Source organism: Prunus avium, chromosome 8, assembly GCF_965620075.1.
Source record: "Prunus avium chromosome 8, drPruAviu1.hap1.1, whole genome shotgun sequence".
Taxonomy (NCBI): domain Eukaryota; kingdom Viridiplantae; phylum Streptophyta; class Magnoliopsida; order Rosales; family Rosaceae; genus Prunus; species Prunus avium.
In genome coordinates, this window is record NC_142291.1 from 31,244,266 (window position 1) to 31,262,869 (window position 18,604).

General features: G+C 38.0%; 1 protein-coding gene across 2 annotated transcripts; it reads right to left on the bottom strand.

Annotated features, from left to right (window-relative positions):
• Positions 1-13,441: 13,441 nt before the first annotated feature.
• Positions 13,442-17,887, bottom strand: LOC110751103 (cyclase-like protein 2). 2 transcript variants are annotated; one of them, XM_021951535.2, is made up of 7 exons: positions 17,418-17,885; positions 16,920-16,964; positions 16,565-16,637; positions 15,709-15,806; positions 14,975-15,045; positions 14,398-14,549; positions 13,594-13,735 (listed from the first exon to the last, which is right to left on the bottom strand). In XM_021951535.2, exons 1-6 carry the CDS (start codon positions 17,815-17,817, stop codon positions 14,424-14,426), a joined length of 813 nt encoding a protein of 270 aa, XP_021807227.1. In that variant the 5' UTR covers positions 17,818-17,885; the 3' UTR covers positions 13,594-13,735; positions 14,398-14,423. The 2 variants fall into 2 exon arrangements, with proteins under 2 accessions (XP_088102453.1, XP_021807227.1); XM_088246327.1 differs by lacking the exon at positions 14,398-14,549 and having other exon boundaries at positions 13,442-13,735; positions 17,418-17,887.
• Between the last annotated feature and the right edge of the window lie 717 nt (positions 17,888-18,604).

Consider the following 18,604-nt stretch of genomic DNA (forward strand, 5'->3'; position numbering starts at 1 on the left):
TTATGAGCATATGGCTATTTAAACCACTTCTCGGTTGAAAGAAGGAGCATCCTGGATTTCAACCTGCAAACTCAAGAAAAACCATCAAAAAGCCCAGACAGAAAAATCAATGGCATCCCCAGATATGCTTGTTGATGACCTTAACCTTGAGTTGTCCCTTGCACCACCAAATGCCCAGACACGGGCTCCTCCAAACCCTATCTTCCCAAACTCCTCATACCATCATGGCTCGGCCTCAAACTTCTCTGAGGTAGTGCCACGTAGGGCAGTATTGCCGGAGGGCATGACTGTCAGCAGACTTACAGTTGCAGATCATCTGCATGTGGCGCAGAGGTCTGACCAGATGGCAGTGGACGAGTCCCACAACCTAACCGTGCTCAACGCGGTCTCGGCCACAAATTTGGGCATGCGCCTACTGGCGAGAACACGGGAGTGCGGGGCACTGAGTGAGGAAGTGGCGGCCCTGAAAGCTCTGGTGGCGGACCTGCAGAAGCGGCTCTACAGTGCCAACCAGCATGTAGAGATGCTGCAAAAAAGGAATGAAGATCATGTAGAGCTGCTGCAGATCCTACAAGCAAGAACAGACAGAGGCAATTAGCAGAAGCCTCTGGTGGCGCAGAATGCAACAATGAACATGTGATTAGGAATTTAATGTACGCATTTTCACTAGTGTGTATGTAATCACATGTTATGAAATAGAAGAAGCATTCACGCCCAATTCTGATTGTGCATTAATGAATTGAAAACACTTCCCAAACTTATAAGAAACACTGTTTTAAAAAAAAAAAAGGAGATTGAAGATTAAACAATGTCATATAGAAAAATTGGGATGGACAAAAAGAAAATAAACAACCACAAACTTCAATAAAGAAGAAAAACAAAGAAAAACAAGTTAGAAACACAAACAAGTAAAGGAAAGCAAAAGTAAGAAAAACAAAGAGAAACAACAAGAAAATCCTAATTACCTTGGTTGGAAAATTGTAACCCTAACTCAAAAAATAAAAATAAAAAAAGAAAAAAAAAGAAAGTTTGAGTCTAGAGAAACTCCACTTTGAAGCGATTAGGACGACAACAAACTTCTTCTATTCACCTTGGGTTGCCTCCCAAGAAGCGCTAAGTTTAAAGTCTTTTGCCAGACTTCCAACATACTGTGGTCACTTGGGAGGTTTTGGCTCAATCGCCTCCTTGTGCTGAACATGAAGTTTCTTCAAATCTCTTTGCCATCTAATCAACCCATTTCGTATTCTTTTCTTTTTATGCGCATGAGTAGATTTCAAAAGCAATTTTAAGCGCTCTTCAATACGTGGATTAGATGGAGGAGGCACATATTCAGGATTAGGTAGCCTTTTCACTTGAGTAGAAAGGATGGCATTGAACATGTGATTGGTGCTTGGAACATGGATGTTCAGCTTGTCTTCCTCTAGTACTTCAAAAACAGAATAAGGCATTAGATTAATTGAAGCACCTAAATCAATTAAAGATTTCTCAAACAATTTATCACCAATTACACATGGAATTGTGAAACTTCCTGGATCTTCCAACTTGGGAGGAAGCGACACAAATTAATGTGCAAACAACCAATTAAAAATACCCGCAAGTGCACGAATCTATCGAAGTATAGATTGTGTAAGTACGGGGTCGATCCCACGAAGAACTTGTCGGCTTCCTATAAGTTCTAATTTGAGTACAAAGAGAACACTTAATTAACACACCACAAATGCACAAATGAAAGAGGGAAACTAGAAATGAGTAAAGAAGTGTAAAAGAAATAAAACAACACAAGAAAACTAAAGAAAAACACAAACAGCACTTTTTATCACCCTTTTATCACCTATGAACAGTGCTAAAGCGACCGGTCGTGAGGCAGAAGCGACCTGTCGTTTTTGGGCAGAGTCGAAACTCAAATTTTGACGTGAAAAGCGACCGGTCGTCAGGTAAAAGCGACCGGTCGTTTTTGGGCAGATTCGTTTTCTCTGTTTTTCAGTTTCGACCTCTGTCCAGTGTTTTGCCTATAACTTTCCAACCGTACGTCCAAAATTCACGTTCTTTATACGGTTGGATTCAGCACAGAAAATGCAAGAACACAACGCGGACCAAAAGTCCAAAACAGTTACGAAAATAAACAGAATTCAGTAAACAAGACACACAATGTAACAAACACACAACTCACACACACATTGGGGGGGGGGTTTTGGTTTGGTTCAAGTGACCTAATTCTATTGCATGAAAGTAAATGGACTTTGAATTTAAATGAGAATGGCAGAGATGAATTATCAAAATGTGAAAGTACCAAGTAACAAACACTAGGGTTTCGGAATCCACCTTAAACAATTCTACCTATGTTCATGGATACTCAAGTGATGAACTCTAAACTTGTTGATGAAGATGTTCGCAATCAAGACCATGGGTCGTGGCTCAAGACGCATTGATTCTCTCTAATATACGTAAAGTGCATGGTTCGTGCTACAATACTTGTGCCCTCCCCATAACCGAACCTAGGTATGGTTCGTACTTCGATTCAATTACAAGGAGAACCCATTAAGTTCAAAGAGAATATGAACATCACAAGAATCCTAATAGCATGGTGTTTACATTAGGTATTCAAGAAACCAATTCACATGGATGATTCTTACTTCATCCATTTATTGCTTAGGATAACATGAAGATACACATAATCCCAACAATCTCAAGAAGCATGCTTTCAAAGATGGCCAACCAAGGAAAAACACACATCAAGGATAGATTAATTTGGTGAATTGGAATTCATCAACAATATCTAGAAATTCATATACTCAAGCATCAAAACAATAAGGTAATCATGTTTAGGGCTTCAACCTAAGCCCTAGCTATGGAGTTTAGTTGCTCATACTTATTCCAAATACAAATTCAAAATAAAATTAGAAAGAGTTTACAGATTTTGAGAAAATGATGAAAGCTTCAAGGTCATCAATGGTGGAAGCTTTCTTCTCCACTTAGCTTGGCTGCATCTTGGCCTTCTCCAAGCTCCAAGCTCTCCAAAATCTGCTCTCCTCTGTGTAATCCCTCAATGACTTCCTTCCCCACGTTCAAAAGGCTCCCCAACTTCAGATTGCAATTCCCTTTTGCTTCCCTCTCTCCTCCTTTCCAGCTTTTACTTTTAGTATTAAACTACCACCTTTGATAAAGCCTTAGCCCATTGTCCCCTTGCCATGATGAAGCTTTGTCCTCAATAAGATGCCAATTGCTTCAGAAAATATCTCAAAGCTAAGGTAACTTCTTGTTACCAAGAGTTATGGTAACAAGAAAATCAAGATAACACAAAGGAGGTAAAAGCTGGCCAAATTCGGATTTCAGAGCTGTGGTAACATGCAGGATCGGTTGGATGGGCAATACTTGTCCAATGGAGCTCAAATTTGGATATGTTGTAGTTAACATCCATTGGAACAAGTCTCAAGAAGATCATGACCTCATCCGAGCACCGGAGCATGCTGATCCCAGGCCAAGAAGTTGACCTACGAAAATGAACAAAAACAGAAATTATAACAAGTAGTGCACTTTTAGCTCATTTTCAATCTAACCAAGGTAAAATCTAAGAAAACACAAAAAGGAAGTAAAAAGCTATAAAATGTCAAAAACTAACTCAAAATAAAAGGGGAATAACATGAAAAATCATGTGTAAAAATGAACCGAACAGACCCCAATTATCACAATGAATTAAATCAAAAGGATGAGCGGTTTTTATTGAACTGGAAGAAAAAGGCAAACGAGTTTGCTTAGTTAAAGGGCATACATCACAATGATGGTGCAAATCAAATAAAATTCCAGAACTTGTTTGAGACCAAAATTTGGATGGTTCTTTGGGGGGATGACCTAAGCGTTGATGCCAGAGAGTAGCGGATTTGTGATTGAGGTGGCATGTGGTGGCGTTGGATGTGGATGGCGGAGTGGTGACGTTTTCTTTCATGAGCAAGTAGTATAAGCCATTAACTTGTTTCCCTAGGCCAATCATTCTCTTCGAAGTTCGGTCATGTATGACACAAAAGGTAGGGAAGAAGTGAATAGAACAGTTGAGACGAGATGTAAGTTTGCTAACAGAAAGTAAATTAACACGATAGGAAGGCACATAAGGAACTCCATCAACAGATAAGTTTGGACCTAGAGATGAGGAACCAAGGCCACTGATTTTTGCATGAGACCCATCAGGAAGATCAACAGTGGAGTTGACTGGGGTAGTAACAGATAGCCTGGAAGGAGGTGCAATGTGATTAGTGGCTCCACTGTCAAGTATCTAAGGATTTGTGGATGATGAGCTCGTAAAGGCACAAAAAGAAGGTATTTTACCTGTGAAATTAGCATGAGGTTTACCATCACGAAGCAAAGACTTGAGTTAAGCATACTCCTTAGCGGAGAATTTGAACCTTCTGCGGTGGGTGGTGAAGTAGATTGTGTCTGATTTGCTATGGAGGGTTTCTTAGAGTGATTGGGTGGCTTGACATCTTTGCCATAAAGCTTGTGCCAAGTAGGAAAACCATGCAAATAATATCACCTGTAGACTAGATAAGTAGGATCTTCACAGTAGGTACAAAAGAGTGGTTTGCGTGAATTGCTTCTTTGATCGGTATGTGTGGAAGAGTTGGTCTCTTGTGCTTTGGAGTTGCTAGAAGAGGAGGAGCCAGGGAGCTTGTACGACTTGTTGCTCACTTTCATGGCATGTGCAACTTCATACGGAGTGTGTTCTCCCACTTCATGCTGTTGTTCTTCCTGCATAATCATGGAATAGGTCTTCTTAACAGAAGGAATAGTCTGCATCAATAAAATTTGGCCTCGAATGGTTGTGTATGAGTCATTGAGACCCATAAAAAATTATATGACTTTCTCTTCATCCTCGTGTGCTCGCAACACCTTGAAGGGTCCACAGGTGCAATGCAGTACGAATTGATAAGAGCCCAATTCATCCCAAAAGGATTTCAATTTTGTGTAGTATTGACAAATGGTTTGCTGACCTTGTTTGTGTTCGGCGATGGTCCTCCAAATTTGAAAAACACGAGTAAGATTGCCAAGAGAGAATTGATCCTGTAGATCACTCCAAATTTCAGCAGGGGTGTCAGCATAGATGACACTATTGGCGAGGGCTGGTGTGAGAGCGTTCAACAACCAAGCCATCACCATATCGTTGCAGCGACGCCATAAAGGGTATTTGGAATCTTTCTCAGAAAGAGATTTGATGGTGCCATTAACAAACCCTAATTTGTTTTTGGCACTGAGACTAATGGTGATGGTGCGGCGCCACGTTCTGTAGTTATCTCCATCAAGAGGTTGGGAGACAAGAATAAGCCCTGGATGATCCGAGGATTACAAAAAGTAAGGATCAGTATGATCCATGGTTTCTGTTGAAGGAACTTTGGCTTCTGTTTAGGAGGTGTTGCTAACGTCACCTATGAGGAGTTAGACGGCTAGGTTTTGTAAACAAAGAGACACCTAGAACCGGTGCCCTGATACCATGTCAAATTGGAGACTATGTTGAGAAGAATATTTCTCTGTGTATTGATAAAGCCAGAAGGCTAAGAATTTATACAGAGATTTACAAACCCTATAAGGAATCTTAGGTTTACTTGGAGACTACTCCTAAATCAATTACAATCAATTACAGAAAAGGAAATAAAGAAACTTTCTAATTTCCAACACTATATTTATTCTCTTGATGGTATGCATATCCTATATTTTCGTTTTCACCAGTGGCCATCATACACGGAATCTGTTAGCTGATCCAAGATGCACGGTTGTAGTGCAGGTTAGTGATTTGATCTGCATGTAGCTGAAATATGTGTGTATGGTAGACAATAGAGAAGGGTTTTTCGAGCAGTAGGTTCATTATATTTGGCTGTGTTTGTAGGAATGGGCTCATAAGCATTAAATAAATAGCAAAGCATCAAGAGGGGCCTTCTCAACAATGGAGAAACTTCGACTAATTCAGGATGCATAATACTTTTATCAATTTAGATTTTGTTTTTGAAAGATGCATGTATTGTGAATTTGTTGGAGGAATGTTGATACATATATAGTGTTTTAAATTATATATGATGCACATTGTGTTATTTTATATTTTTTTGGGTATCAAAATTTTATCTTTAGTAGACTGTATGAAAAGAAATTAGATGTGATTTGATAATGTTAATAAAAAACAGAGTAAATGAACCTAATTAGTCACCATTTGGTCAGTAATATGACCACGTGATAATGTTTTAGTGACCAAAACGCATCTTTTGGTGACCGAATTGTAACCCCTTTAGTAACCAATGTTATGGTCACTGGTAGTCTTTTTATTAGTTACCACACACATGAAGTCACTAATTCTTTGGGTCGTAGTGATCAATACTAGAGTATGGCCACTAAATAGAATTTGTGACGAGCTTCTAGTGACCTCTAATATTTGGACGGTAATTGTGTTCAGTGACCAAAATCGATATTTTTTGTGATCAACTTGCTGGCCACTAATAAACGTTTTTCTTGTAGTGTGTTATTTTCACTTTGGTTGAGTTGAGAATGTTACGAGTTCAGATCTTATGAACAACATACATTAAATAAAAAATAAGATGATAATGCTTTGAAATTTTATTTGAAACTAGTAATTGAACACATGCTATACATGTGAGTCATTTATGCGGGAGAAATTGAGAACTCTCTCATACTTTCTCATAATTAACCTTTACTTTGATACCAAATTATCACGCCTCAAATTTTCAGCAATAAATAACTTGTAGGGTCAACTCTGGGGTTTCGGTTCATTTTTACACATGATTTTTCATGTTATTCACCCACTATTTTGAGTTAGTTCTTGACATTTTATAGCTTTTTACTTCTTTTTTGTGTTTTCTTAGATTTTACCTTGGTTGGAATGAAAATGAGCTAAAAGTGCATTATTGGTTATAAACTTTGTTTTTGTTCATTTTCGTAGGTCAACTTCTTGGCCTGGGATCAACATGCTCTGGTGCTCGGATGAGGTCATGATCTTCATGAGACTTGTTCCAATGGATGTTAACTACAACATATCCAAATTTGAGCTCCATTGGACAAGTATTGACTATCCAACCAATCCAGCATGTTACCACAGCTCTGGAAATCCGGAATTGGCCAGCTTTTACCTCCATTGTGTCATCTTGATTATTCTTGTTACCATAACACTTGGTAACAAGAATTTACCTTAGTAGATGAGATATTTTCTGAAGCATTTGGCATCTTTGTGAGGACAAGGCTTCATCATTTGCAAGGGGACAAGAAGACAATGGGTGAAGACTTTGCATTAGAATACTAAAAGTAAAAGCTGGAAAGGAGGAGAGAGGGAAGCAAAAGGAAGTGCAATCTGATATTGGAGAGGCTTTTCAACGGGGGAAATGAAGTCATTCCATCATTCTACACAATTGAGAGCAGATTTTGGAGAGCTAGGAGCTGGAGATGAAGCTTGGAGCTAGGGAGCTCAAGGAGGAAGACAAGGGCAACAAAGCAAGAAGTGGAAGAGATTTCCACCATTGAAGACCTTGAGCTCCCATGTTCACAAAATCTGTAACTTCTTTCTAGTTTTGTTTTGAGTTTGTATTTGAAATAAGTATGAGGAACTAAACTCCATAGCTAGGGCTTAGGTTGAAGCCCTAAACATGAATACCTTATTGTTTTGATGCTTTGAGTGTATGAATTTCTAGATGTTGTTGATGAACCCCATTCACTAATTGAATCTTATGATATGTGTTTGCTTCCTTTGCTTAATCACCTTAGGTTGTATGCATGTAGCTAAAGTTGAGAAGTTGTGTAAGATAACCAAGAACATAATTTCTAATTAGCAACAAATGATTGAACTTGTTTAAGTGAGCATCATGTGAATTGGTTTCTTGACAACAATTGATGAATTCCAATTCACCAAATTAATCTATCCTTGATGTGTGTTTTCCTTGATTGATTACCTTTGAAAGCATGCTTCTTGAGGTTGTTGGGATTATGTGTATCTTCATGTTTTCCTAAGCAATAAATGGATGGAGTAAGAACCATCCATGTGAATTGGTTTCTTGAATACCTAATGTAAACACCATGCTATTAGGATTCTTGTGATGTTCATATTCTCTTTGAACTTAATGGGTTTTCCTTGTAATTGAATCAAAGTACTAAGCACACCTAGATTCGATTATAGGGAAGGCACAAGTATTGTAGCACTCGTACTGCACTTTACGTACATTAGAGAGAATCAATGCGTCTTGAGCCACTCGTACTGGTCTTGATTGCGAACATCTTCAACAACACGTTTAGAGTTCATCACTTGAGTATCCATGAACATTGGTAGAATTGTTTAGGGTGGATTCCGAAACCCTAGTGTTTGTTACATTTTGATAACACTCTTGATAATTCATCTCTGCCATTCTCATTTAATTTCAAAGTCCATTTACTTTCATGCAATAGAAATAGGTCACTTCAAACAAATCAAACCCCCCCCCCCCCAAATGTGTGTGTGAGTTGCGTGTTTGACACGTTATGTGTCTTTGTTACTGATTTTATTTGTTTCCGTAATTGTTTTGGACTTTTGGTCCGCTTTGTGTTCTTCCATTTTCTGTGCTGAATCCAACCGTATAAAGAACGTGAATTTTGGATCAACGGTTGGAAAGTTATAGGCAAAACACTGGACAGAGGTCGAAACTGGAAAAACAGAGAAACGAATCTGCCCAAAAACGACCGGTCGCACTGTTCATTTTCACTGTTCACGGTACTGTTCACAGGTGATAAATGGGTGATAAAAGGGTGATAGAAAGTGCTGTTTCTGTTTTTCTTTGGTTTCTTTTGTTGTTTCATTTCTTTTACATTTCTTTACTCATTTTTAGTTTCCAATTTGCATTTGTGCATTTGTGGTGTGTTAAATTAGTGTTCTTTACGTACTCAAATTAGAACTTATAGGAAGCCGACAAGTTCTTCGTGGGATCGACCCCGTACTTACATAATCTATACTTCGATAGATTCGTGCACTTGCGGGTATTTTTAATTGGTTGTTTGCACATTAATTTGTGTCCTTTTAGGAATGCAACAGTGGAGCACGATGACAGCTTTTCTACAAGTTGCTGTGCTGGGCTCGTATGTACAGTGTTGGGTCTTTAGCTTGTTACTTCTATCGTTTGATAGGTTTTCGTCAAGCTGCTGGAAGCAGTTTGCCTGTTGCGTTTTTAACAAAGTACTTTGGGCATTCTAATTAACACAGGGTTTTCTAAGCAGACCATTGTATTCTTCCTAAGGCTTTGGGTCATATTCTCTCCCCTCTCATGCTAACCCATGTGTTTGGGCTCAAGAAATGGGCTTGAGTTTTGGGGCTCCCAAGCAGCCCAAAACTTCCATTTCTTGCCTCATCAATGGGCCCCATGAAAGCTCGTTACCATCCATACCACAACCCACTCACGCAAGCCCCGGGCATTTGCGTGGCTTGGGCCCACTTAAGCTTGTAGCGTGGCTGTGTGAAATAATGATTTCCTGCTTGGCATTGCATGTCGCTTGGCGTGCTTGAATTTTGTCATCTTTGAAAAGAGACATAATGCTTGACAAAATAATTAGCATGAGCTTGTAGAGCCAATGCCTTTTATAGGCTCATTTTAATTCCTAGCGTGATAAATTGTATATTTATTTGGCATGGCTCGTGAAAGCGTGCATGACGAATTCCGCATGCTCCGAATCGAGTTTCTTCTTAATAAGGTGTCGCACTGGGCCGGGAATTTATTTGGGCCCAACCCTTGATTTTTTGGGCCTCAACAATGTGTAAGGAATAAAAGCCGCAAAAAATTATCTTGAGAAAATGATTATTCTAACAAACCATTTTTCATACTTAGCCAATATTTTTACATAAAACAATTTTTCATGTATGATATGAACACATGAAGGGACCTAAGGTCAATCTAGGTAAAAAAACCTTATATGTTCAATCCACAAAGAGTTTTACAAGAATAACCTAACTCTTACGTATTAAAGATATATTTACTTGAATAAGCTCCCCTTAAGACAGTACTCATAAGGGTCCAAAGTTTGAGAGCTAGAACCCCAAAAAAATGCAAATAAAGCCCAAAATCAAAACTACAACGGACCTAAAAAATGACGTAAACGCCATAAAATGAGCAGGATTGCGCTAATATATGCTAGTTTTTATGTCAAATAGGACGAGACGCCTGGGAGGCGAAGAGGATTGCGCAAATTTTTTTGGTTTATTATCACATTCTTAGAGATATTTCTAGTGTATTGCAATGTGTGTCTATTTTTTGAAGTTGATGCAGTTCTCTTTAATAATGAACATGAGTATTTTGTATGGTTTTATCTATTAACTATGAATTAGAGTATTATGGTTTCATTTCAATGGGTCTATTTTGTATAAAAAAAATTTTAACCTTTTACACATTGACTCCCGGAATGAAAATTCTTGGATCCGCCACTAATTAGGGTAACAATTTCATGCATTTGGCTGATGTATGCGATTGAGGTCCAAACTACGTAAGCAGTTTTTTATTCCCTTCTTAGACCAACGCATGTGTTGGATATTGAAGGTTCAAAGAAGCATTAGATATTGTAGGGCCACCAGAACATGATTCCAATGATAATTTCCATCGCATCTCTATCCATTCCTCGATAAAAATGAGTAGCTACTGAAGATTGTGCCACTCGAATTGAAAGGGAATAAAGGTCTCTCACTCAAGTTGATGAAAAATATAAGCTGAACCACTCAAACAGATTAAAAGAATAATCACCAGGATCGACTTTTGAAGTTTGAACTACTATATATATATTAAGGGGGAGTAGCATGGTTAATCAAATCAAAAGTAAGCTAAGCCAATCGAGTGAGCAAACTAGTTTTTAAGCCTCCCATCCCACTGACAAAATGGCTCTCAGGTTCGTTGGTAAGCTGTTGGGTGTGAACCAGGACGAGCCTACATTCCATGTTAACGAGAATGAGGTTTGCGACAACACAAGCGAGGAGACCGAAGGAGTTTCCAACTTTGGCAACAAAGTTACTGGCAACGCCAAGTTCGAGGTTACTGGAAACAAAGTCAATAGAAACTCAGGAAAGAAGACTGTGGGAGTTTCCAACTTCGGCAACCGCTAAACTCTATGGCAATAAGGCAGCATGCACTTGTTGACGTACGGCCTTAAATAAGATAAATATATGTATTTGCATGTCTGAAATATAAATATAAAATAAACAGCCGAAGATTTATCAGCTTGTGTGTAGACTTATTCTCTACATATTATTTATGAGGGACACCCTTCTATTAGAATAACTGTATGTATATGTCACGCCCCGGATCCGGGGTAGGCGGAAACCCCGCGCCCGGTGCGTGAGAAAATAAAAATAAAAATAAACTGAAATATGGGTTTAATGTAAACTTCTCTTATAAAAATAGTTCCCAAAAATCTTACAACTTTACAAGAAATAAATAAAGCTCTATCACTCTCATCTAATTCAGCCTCAACTGGTTTAGTCCTTGTCTTGCCCACTAATTCATCTGAAAAATTAAACAAGGTGAGGGATGAGCAACCACCGCTCAGTGAGTAGATTATGTAATATGCCAGTCAAGCAATGCCGTTTCACACACTCTAGAAAATATCATGAAAAAATACACCAATCCAGATCATATCACATCATCCCTTCATATCTCGGTTATACTTCATAGCATGTAACCAACCACGTGATCCCTATATTGGCTTCACTGCCCTATGTCCCCGTGTGGTACATCTATCCCTCGGATATTCCAACATTGAAGTTCTCATGTTCCATGACTAATACATACTTCATATTCCAATCAATATATATATAGTGTGAAAGATTGCACCAAATTAGACATGCTTGACTTGAAATAGAGAGATAGTTGTAAATATAATAAATCCACGATAATTCATGGTTTTCATATTTTATCACAAAATAAGAACTTTTAGAACACATTACATAAACCACTCACCTTGCTAATGAGAACCCTTTAAATAAATTGGCAAGACAACCCATCTACCTATCTTCATATACTATCACTCAAACCAAGCTCCAAGAGTTTCATCACCACTCTCACTCCTTCTTTCTCTCTTACTTTCTCTCTCATTTCTCATGCAAACTATGCATGCCTTCTCTAGATGTAGTAAACCATTTGTAAACATAGACTCCTATTTATAGTAGTAGAAGTAGGCAACAAGTAATCCCTCATTGGTTAATATTCTTGGCAGCAACAATATAGGATAACAATAACTTGATGTTATCTCCAATCTTTGCCACCTAGCAAGAATGGTGGCACCATCTCTAGCTACAATACTCTTGATCCAACACCTCATGCTAATACCAAAAATATCTTTTAAGCCTTAACTCCCAAGTTTTCAATAAAATACAATATAATTTATGATAAGAAGGTTTGTCCAAATCTATTACTCAACTTAAATATCTATCAAAATATACTAAGATTGACCTCAACGTACACACTACCATGCAAATAATATGGTTTCCTATATATATATATATAGACTATAATACAAAGGAAATGAATAAAATGACAAATAACGAGTAAACAAAAGGAATCAGATCACTGGATTTGATCAGAACTGGGAGTACTACCACCTTATATCACTTTTGAATCTATTAGAGGCTTGAGAGGTTGGCAACAGTCGAGGAATTATGTCAGAACTTGCACTATGATCAAGCACAGTGCCTTCAATTGATGCGGATCAATTGGAAATCGATACTAAAGTAGGGTATGGCATGACAATTATCAATAAACCAATATGTCTTGAGAAATGAATTAGGGTTTGTATCGATTTGTTGTTAAAAAGTTGTGTGTATTGTTATTCTTTGTATCCTCTTTATATGGTAGTTAGCTTCCTTGGCCGCCAAGATTACTTGGCATGCAAGACTTCTGATTGCAAAATAATTTCCTAGTTTAGCTCCCTTGACAAATCATATCAAATCGCCATCATTGGGGAGAAGAGAATTACCACTTAATATTTATTTCCTTCCAAATAAAGCTAATATTGGTCATATTTTGGCCATATTAAATTATTGTATAAATCTAGGAAATATTATCTTGCATTCCAATCAAATCAAAGATAATTTATAAGATTTTCTCAATAAAAATAATATTAATATTATTTCATAAGAATTATTTCATAAAATCAAGATAATATTTTCAAGAATATCTTAAATTTTCCTATATTTAACCTAGATCACGTATTTTAGCCACATATGACAAAAAAAAAGTGTAAATTCTGGTGCAAACACATATGCATCTGCCTTGATCTCCACATGCATTAATATATATTGTTTGTCTAGTGGTTGTAAGGATTCTACAACAGTAATTAACTTCACACAAATTTCAAAGAAAAACTTCTTAGATAATTGTTTCTTTGAATTTATTCTGCATTTGGAAGAAAAACATATAGCATGCATCTGTTTAAGTACACTAGCTGATGTATGCGATTGAGGTCCAAAATACTAAGCAGTTTTAATTCCCATTTGACAAACAACAGAAACTTTTTCTCAAGTAATTTCTCACCCTCTCCTCTATACGTTCTTAGACCAACTCATGTGTTGGATACTGAATAAACAAAAGAAGCATTGGATATTGTATGTTTAACAGGTAACGGTAGGGCCACTAGAACATGGTAGTATTGCATCTCCATCCCAGTCCTCGCAAGCACGATCCATGTTCATCTTCAAACTTGGCATTGCTTCTTTATTATATGCTACTTTTCCTGGGGCGATCATCGATTCCTGCAACAAATATGAGTAGCTAAAGAAGGCGTACTTCTCGAATTGACAAAAAGAATAAGCATCTCTCGATCAAACTGAAGAAAAGAATAAGGTGAACCATTCAAACTGATAAAAGGAAGAAGGTCAAACATCACTCTTGGTCTTTGTAGTTTGGCACTTCAACCGCTTTTGACCCTGTAGTTTCAATTCTGTCAATTTTGCCATTGTAATTTCGTATTTGTAGCAATTCAAGGACAAGTTAGCATTCCCATCAATTTCTTTGACGGTGGAAGGGGCAATTTCGTCAACCCAAAGCCCTTGAGTGTAAAAGCTCGTTTGAAACTCTTCTCATTTCATATTAGGGCTTAAAATTGGCCATTAGGGTTTAGGGTTCTTCAAAAATTGGGATTAGTGGTTGACGAAATTGCCCCTTGCACCGTCAAAGAAATTGACAAGAATACTAAGTTGTCCTTGAATTGCTACAAATACGAAACTACAATGGCAAAATTGACGGAATTAAAACTACAGGGTCAAAAATGGTTGAAGTGCCAAACTACAGGGACCAAGAGTGACTTTTTCACAAGCTGATTTATATTCCCACGTCAAAACCAAAAAGACAAATGCCTTCAGCATGGGATTGGGTTTCGATGGTTCAAGATAGACTTTCAAAAGATAAAACTTACAAAGATAAAAACACAAAGCAGATGCCTCATTTGATAAGAATGCATCTTATTGGCGATCCTTCAGCACCCGGCAACCTCAAAGGTAAGCAGTGGACAGAATATATCCCTGGTTGGATGTCATCAAGTTTTAACGCTTCAACAAGAATGATTTCCTGAAACATTAAAGCAGTGTTAGTGTTGAGTTGAAACTGCATTTCTGGTTGAACCAGAACACCATGTTAGAAAACCCGGTTCTTTGTATTTTGTGAAGGTAGTTCAGCACACACAAAAAAAACACAAGTTTGTTGGGGCTGCAAAAACAAGTTTTCGGGAACCTCACTATTTCTCTGAGAAATGGAGACATCTAGTTGGTAGATCACGGTCCTATTTGTAATCAAACAGTCATCAATTCGGACGAAGTTGTGGTCTTTTCTATTATCTTTCCTCATCTTTTGGTGCTACACTTATTAATGTTGGACTGTGATTGGATGGCAACAAACAATCTACCAACTAGAACTAATCCAACTAAAACAGTCATGACCTCGGAAAAAAAATAATTTAAAAAAAATCTTGATTCATCAAATATAGATTTTCTTACCCTTCCTTCTAGAAAAACAAGGTGGGACGGAATCAAATCATCATATGCAGCAACGGATAAGTAATCAATTCCTACATTTCATAACAGAGAAAAGCATCAGCTTCAAATGAAGGAACAGAAATCATAATATAGAAAGCAAGGAAATCAACAGTCCCCCACTGAGAAAGAACTTAAATACATTTCATACCCTAAATACAAATGCACGCTGAACAATAATGTCACAGTTTCAAACGAATTTACAAACCTAATGTTTCACAGAGAAAGTTCTCACTCAATAAAAGGAATATAATGGACATAGAATACATCTTCCATAAACTACTCAAATTTAAGAGGTGCCTGTTAAGTTTGATCCACTTAACAAATCAATTGAGATTTGTAGTGGTCCTTGTATGAAAGATTGAGACATCATATTGGTCGATTAGAAAAGTCAAGAGTGAACTCTATATCTCTTGTAAACTGCACGTTATGCCCAAAAAAAGTCTTAAACATTATTTTGCACTTATACATTTTTCCAAATCTCACTTTACCCCTTCTATTTAACTTTGTGTCTTGCCTTGTCCAATTCCGTCAAAGAATCCATTAACAGGGGGCAAGTTGAGAGATGAAGTTAAAGTACACGAGTAAATTAAGGCAGTAGAAAGTACAGGGGTAAAGTGAGATTTGAAAAAAGAAAAAAAGAGTACAAGCAAAAAACAACTATTAAGCCAAAAAAGAAATGCAAATGTACATCTCACCAACAAGTTTAATGTCAGTGTTGTCCACCAACCACTGTGCTCCATCCTTCATAAATCCCACATAGCTGCTGTCAAACTCCTTTTGGAACATAAGCCGTCTAAAATTGCAGTAAGCTAGTTAATATTCAGCAATAGTTTCACACTTATGGATCAAATTGAATTAATAGAAACTTCAGTAGTACAATCATTGATACAAGCAAGTTTTGGGAAAATATATGAAGAAAAGGTGGATGGAAGGAATGATAAAAAAGAGGATAAGGTCACCTCAGACATAACAGTTTCCTTGTTTATCCGAAAATGGTTAGTTAAACAAACAAGGCATTCTTACTAGAAACTACAGACCGAAGGATCAAAATATAAACCATCTAAGAATATTGTTAGTGTTTAATAAGCTTCTGATAAAAATGGAGGAATGGGTATATTGAAGAAGAGAGTGAAGGAAATAAAATGCTCTGTAAAACTTTTGTATTTCGTTGGGTATAAGGAGCTGTTTCACTCACAGCTCATATTACTGTTAGAAGAGAGAGAGAGAGAGAGAGCTAGACAAATCCTAGCTTCAATCTCAACCATCCAACTACACTATTAGTAAGATTATGACACCTGTCCAGTCAAGTCCTATGAGACTTAACAAACCGTTTGACTATTATAGACAGCTTAGCCTATGAGCTAAGTATAACACTAAACCAGCAATTACATACTAAATCAGTTTACCATTTTGCACATTAACAAATATATGACAGATAGAAGACCAGAAGCACTGCATTTATACAACTTAACTGGTAGACACCTGTGAGTGAGTGTGTGTTTGTGTGTGTTTAGTGGCAATTGTATATAAAGACCATTCATATAAAAGTACCTGTCTGTGTTTAAGGTTCTAAACAGCACACGACGTACCCCCTTGGGAATATGTAAGGACTTCATAACTTCAGCTGTAATAAGTAAATATACGACAGTCAAAAACTGAAAAACAATGAAGTATAATACATTGATATGTTCTCCTCACTCCTTTACTAGTACAGTTTGTTTAGCAACCAAAATGCTACTTATCTGGCCTTCCCGTTGCTGAGTAAGCAGTAGAGATGGCCTACATACGGGAAGGCCTACATATTTCTATGCATATTGTGACAGAATGATAAGGCCATATCAACTGAAACAGCAGGCTATGCGTTCCTCCACATAAAGAATAGATAGTCAGGAACAGAAATACATACCAGTTATGTTCTTATCCCTCGGAACGTCAACTAACAATGCCGGACCTATTGACACAAACACATATAATCATCAGAAACATGTCAGTGGCACAAGCAATAGCAACACAAGTAATAAACTTTTTCCCCTTTTCTACCTTATATCGTGAACAGGGTCAGAAGCTAATATGCATCGACGATACCAAGAGGAAAACATCACAAAGAAAAGCAAACCCAATTGCTGAAACTCAAAGAAAGACAGACTACTTCAGGACACCCAAAAGAGCAAAATCCGGAAAACCCTTTTTCCACGTTTTCAACTATAAAAAAACCAGCAGCCCCTCTTGCCTACCTCATACAGCTCCAAACCCCCCATAGAAACATATAAACTTGTGTAATTTCGTCGAACACATAGCACTCACTCACTCACTCAAAACCACATCAACCTCCTCTGAAACACAAAACAATCCATGACTCATGACTCCATGATCAACATCAACGAAACAGAGAAGAATCAAATACCATTAAGCACTTCCAAGTCAAGCGTATCGACGTCGAAGCCGGCATCGAAGTAGTGATCGAAGACGTGGCCAGGGGCATCGACATGGGTACCAGTGTGAGTGGGCAGCTTAAACTCAGAGTTGTTGGCGAGGGAGCCGTTCTTCATGCTATTGGGTAGCCACAGGAACTCTCCAACCCCGTCGTTGGTCTCAAAGGCGGGCATGTTGGTGCTGTAGCGGTGGCTGACGTCGAAGATTCGGCCATTGCCATACACTTCGCGGCGAGGAGGAATCAGAGCGTCGGTGTCGGCGCCATATTCTACAGAGGTGGTGCCGGGAATAGAAGGGTAGGCTGTGTTGGCGTGGGAGAAGGAAATAGAGGAGAGAAGGAAGAAGAAGAGGAGGAAGAATGTGGGTTTCATGGCTTGGGTGTGAGCAGGAGGTTGGGATTTTCTGGTTTGCTAATATAATAGAATGTGGATTGATGTAGCGTAGAGTTTGTAGTTGACTTTTATACTCCAATGATATTGCAGGGCCTCCAGGCCCTACTATACAAATTGTTGATTTTATTTTGTACTCAGAAAATCATGGCTAGGTCAGGTGTGGGCATATGTTGCCCAATTGAAGCTTTGGGCCAGTGAAAGCCCAGGTCTAGACAACATCAGCAGCACTTTCTTCGTTTTCTTTACACACACATCGATCCACTCGTATTATAATACGTGAACTACTTATATCATATGGCCCTCTTTCGGTCTCATGTAATAATTTTTACCAAAATAATGCTTGGATGAGGAACCTAAGCATGGCCTCCTTATATCATAGGGCCGCCTTCCAATCCCATGCAATAATTGTTACCAAAATAAGGATGGGATGATAAAATTAAGCACGGTCTGCTTATATCATATGGTCGCATATTCCAATTCCATGCAATAATTTTTACCAAAATAAGGCTGGGATGATGAAATTAAGCACTACCTTTAAATATTTAGTGAAATCTGGTATATTTTATCAGAATATATAAATTTTTAATTGCTACCTACCCATAGTGGAATTTGAGAGACAAATTCTAGTTTGGTGGCTCGCCTGGACTAAATTGGTTGAGTTAAATTGTACCAATGTTCATACCTACCACTTTTTGTGAGCTTATAAATGTTGGGAGACTCGATTATAATCTCCGCAGAGGGGTGAGACTATGCTTCAAAGGTGCTT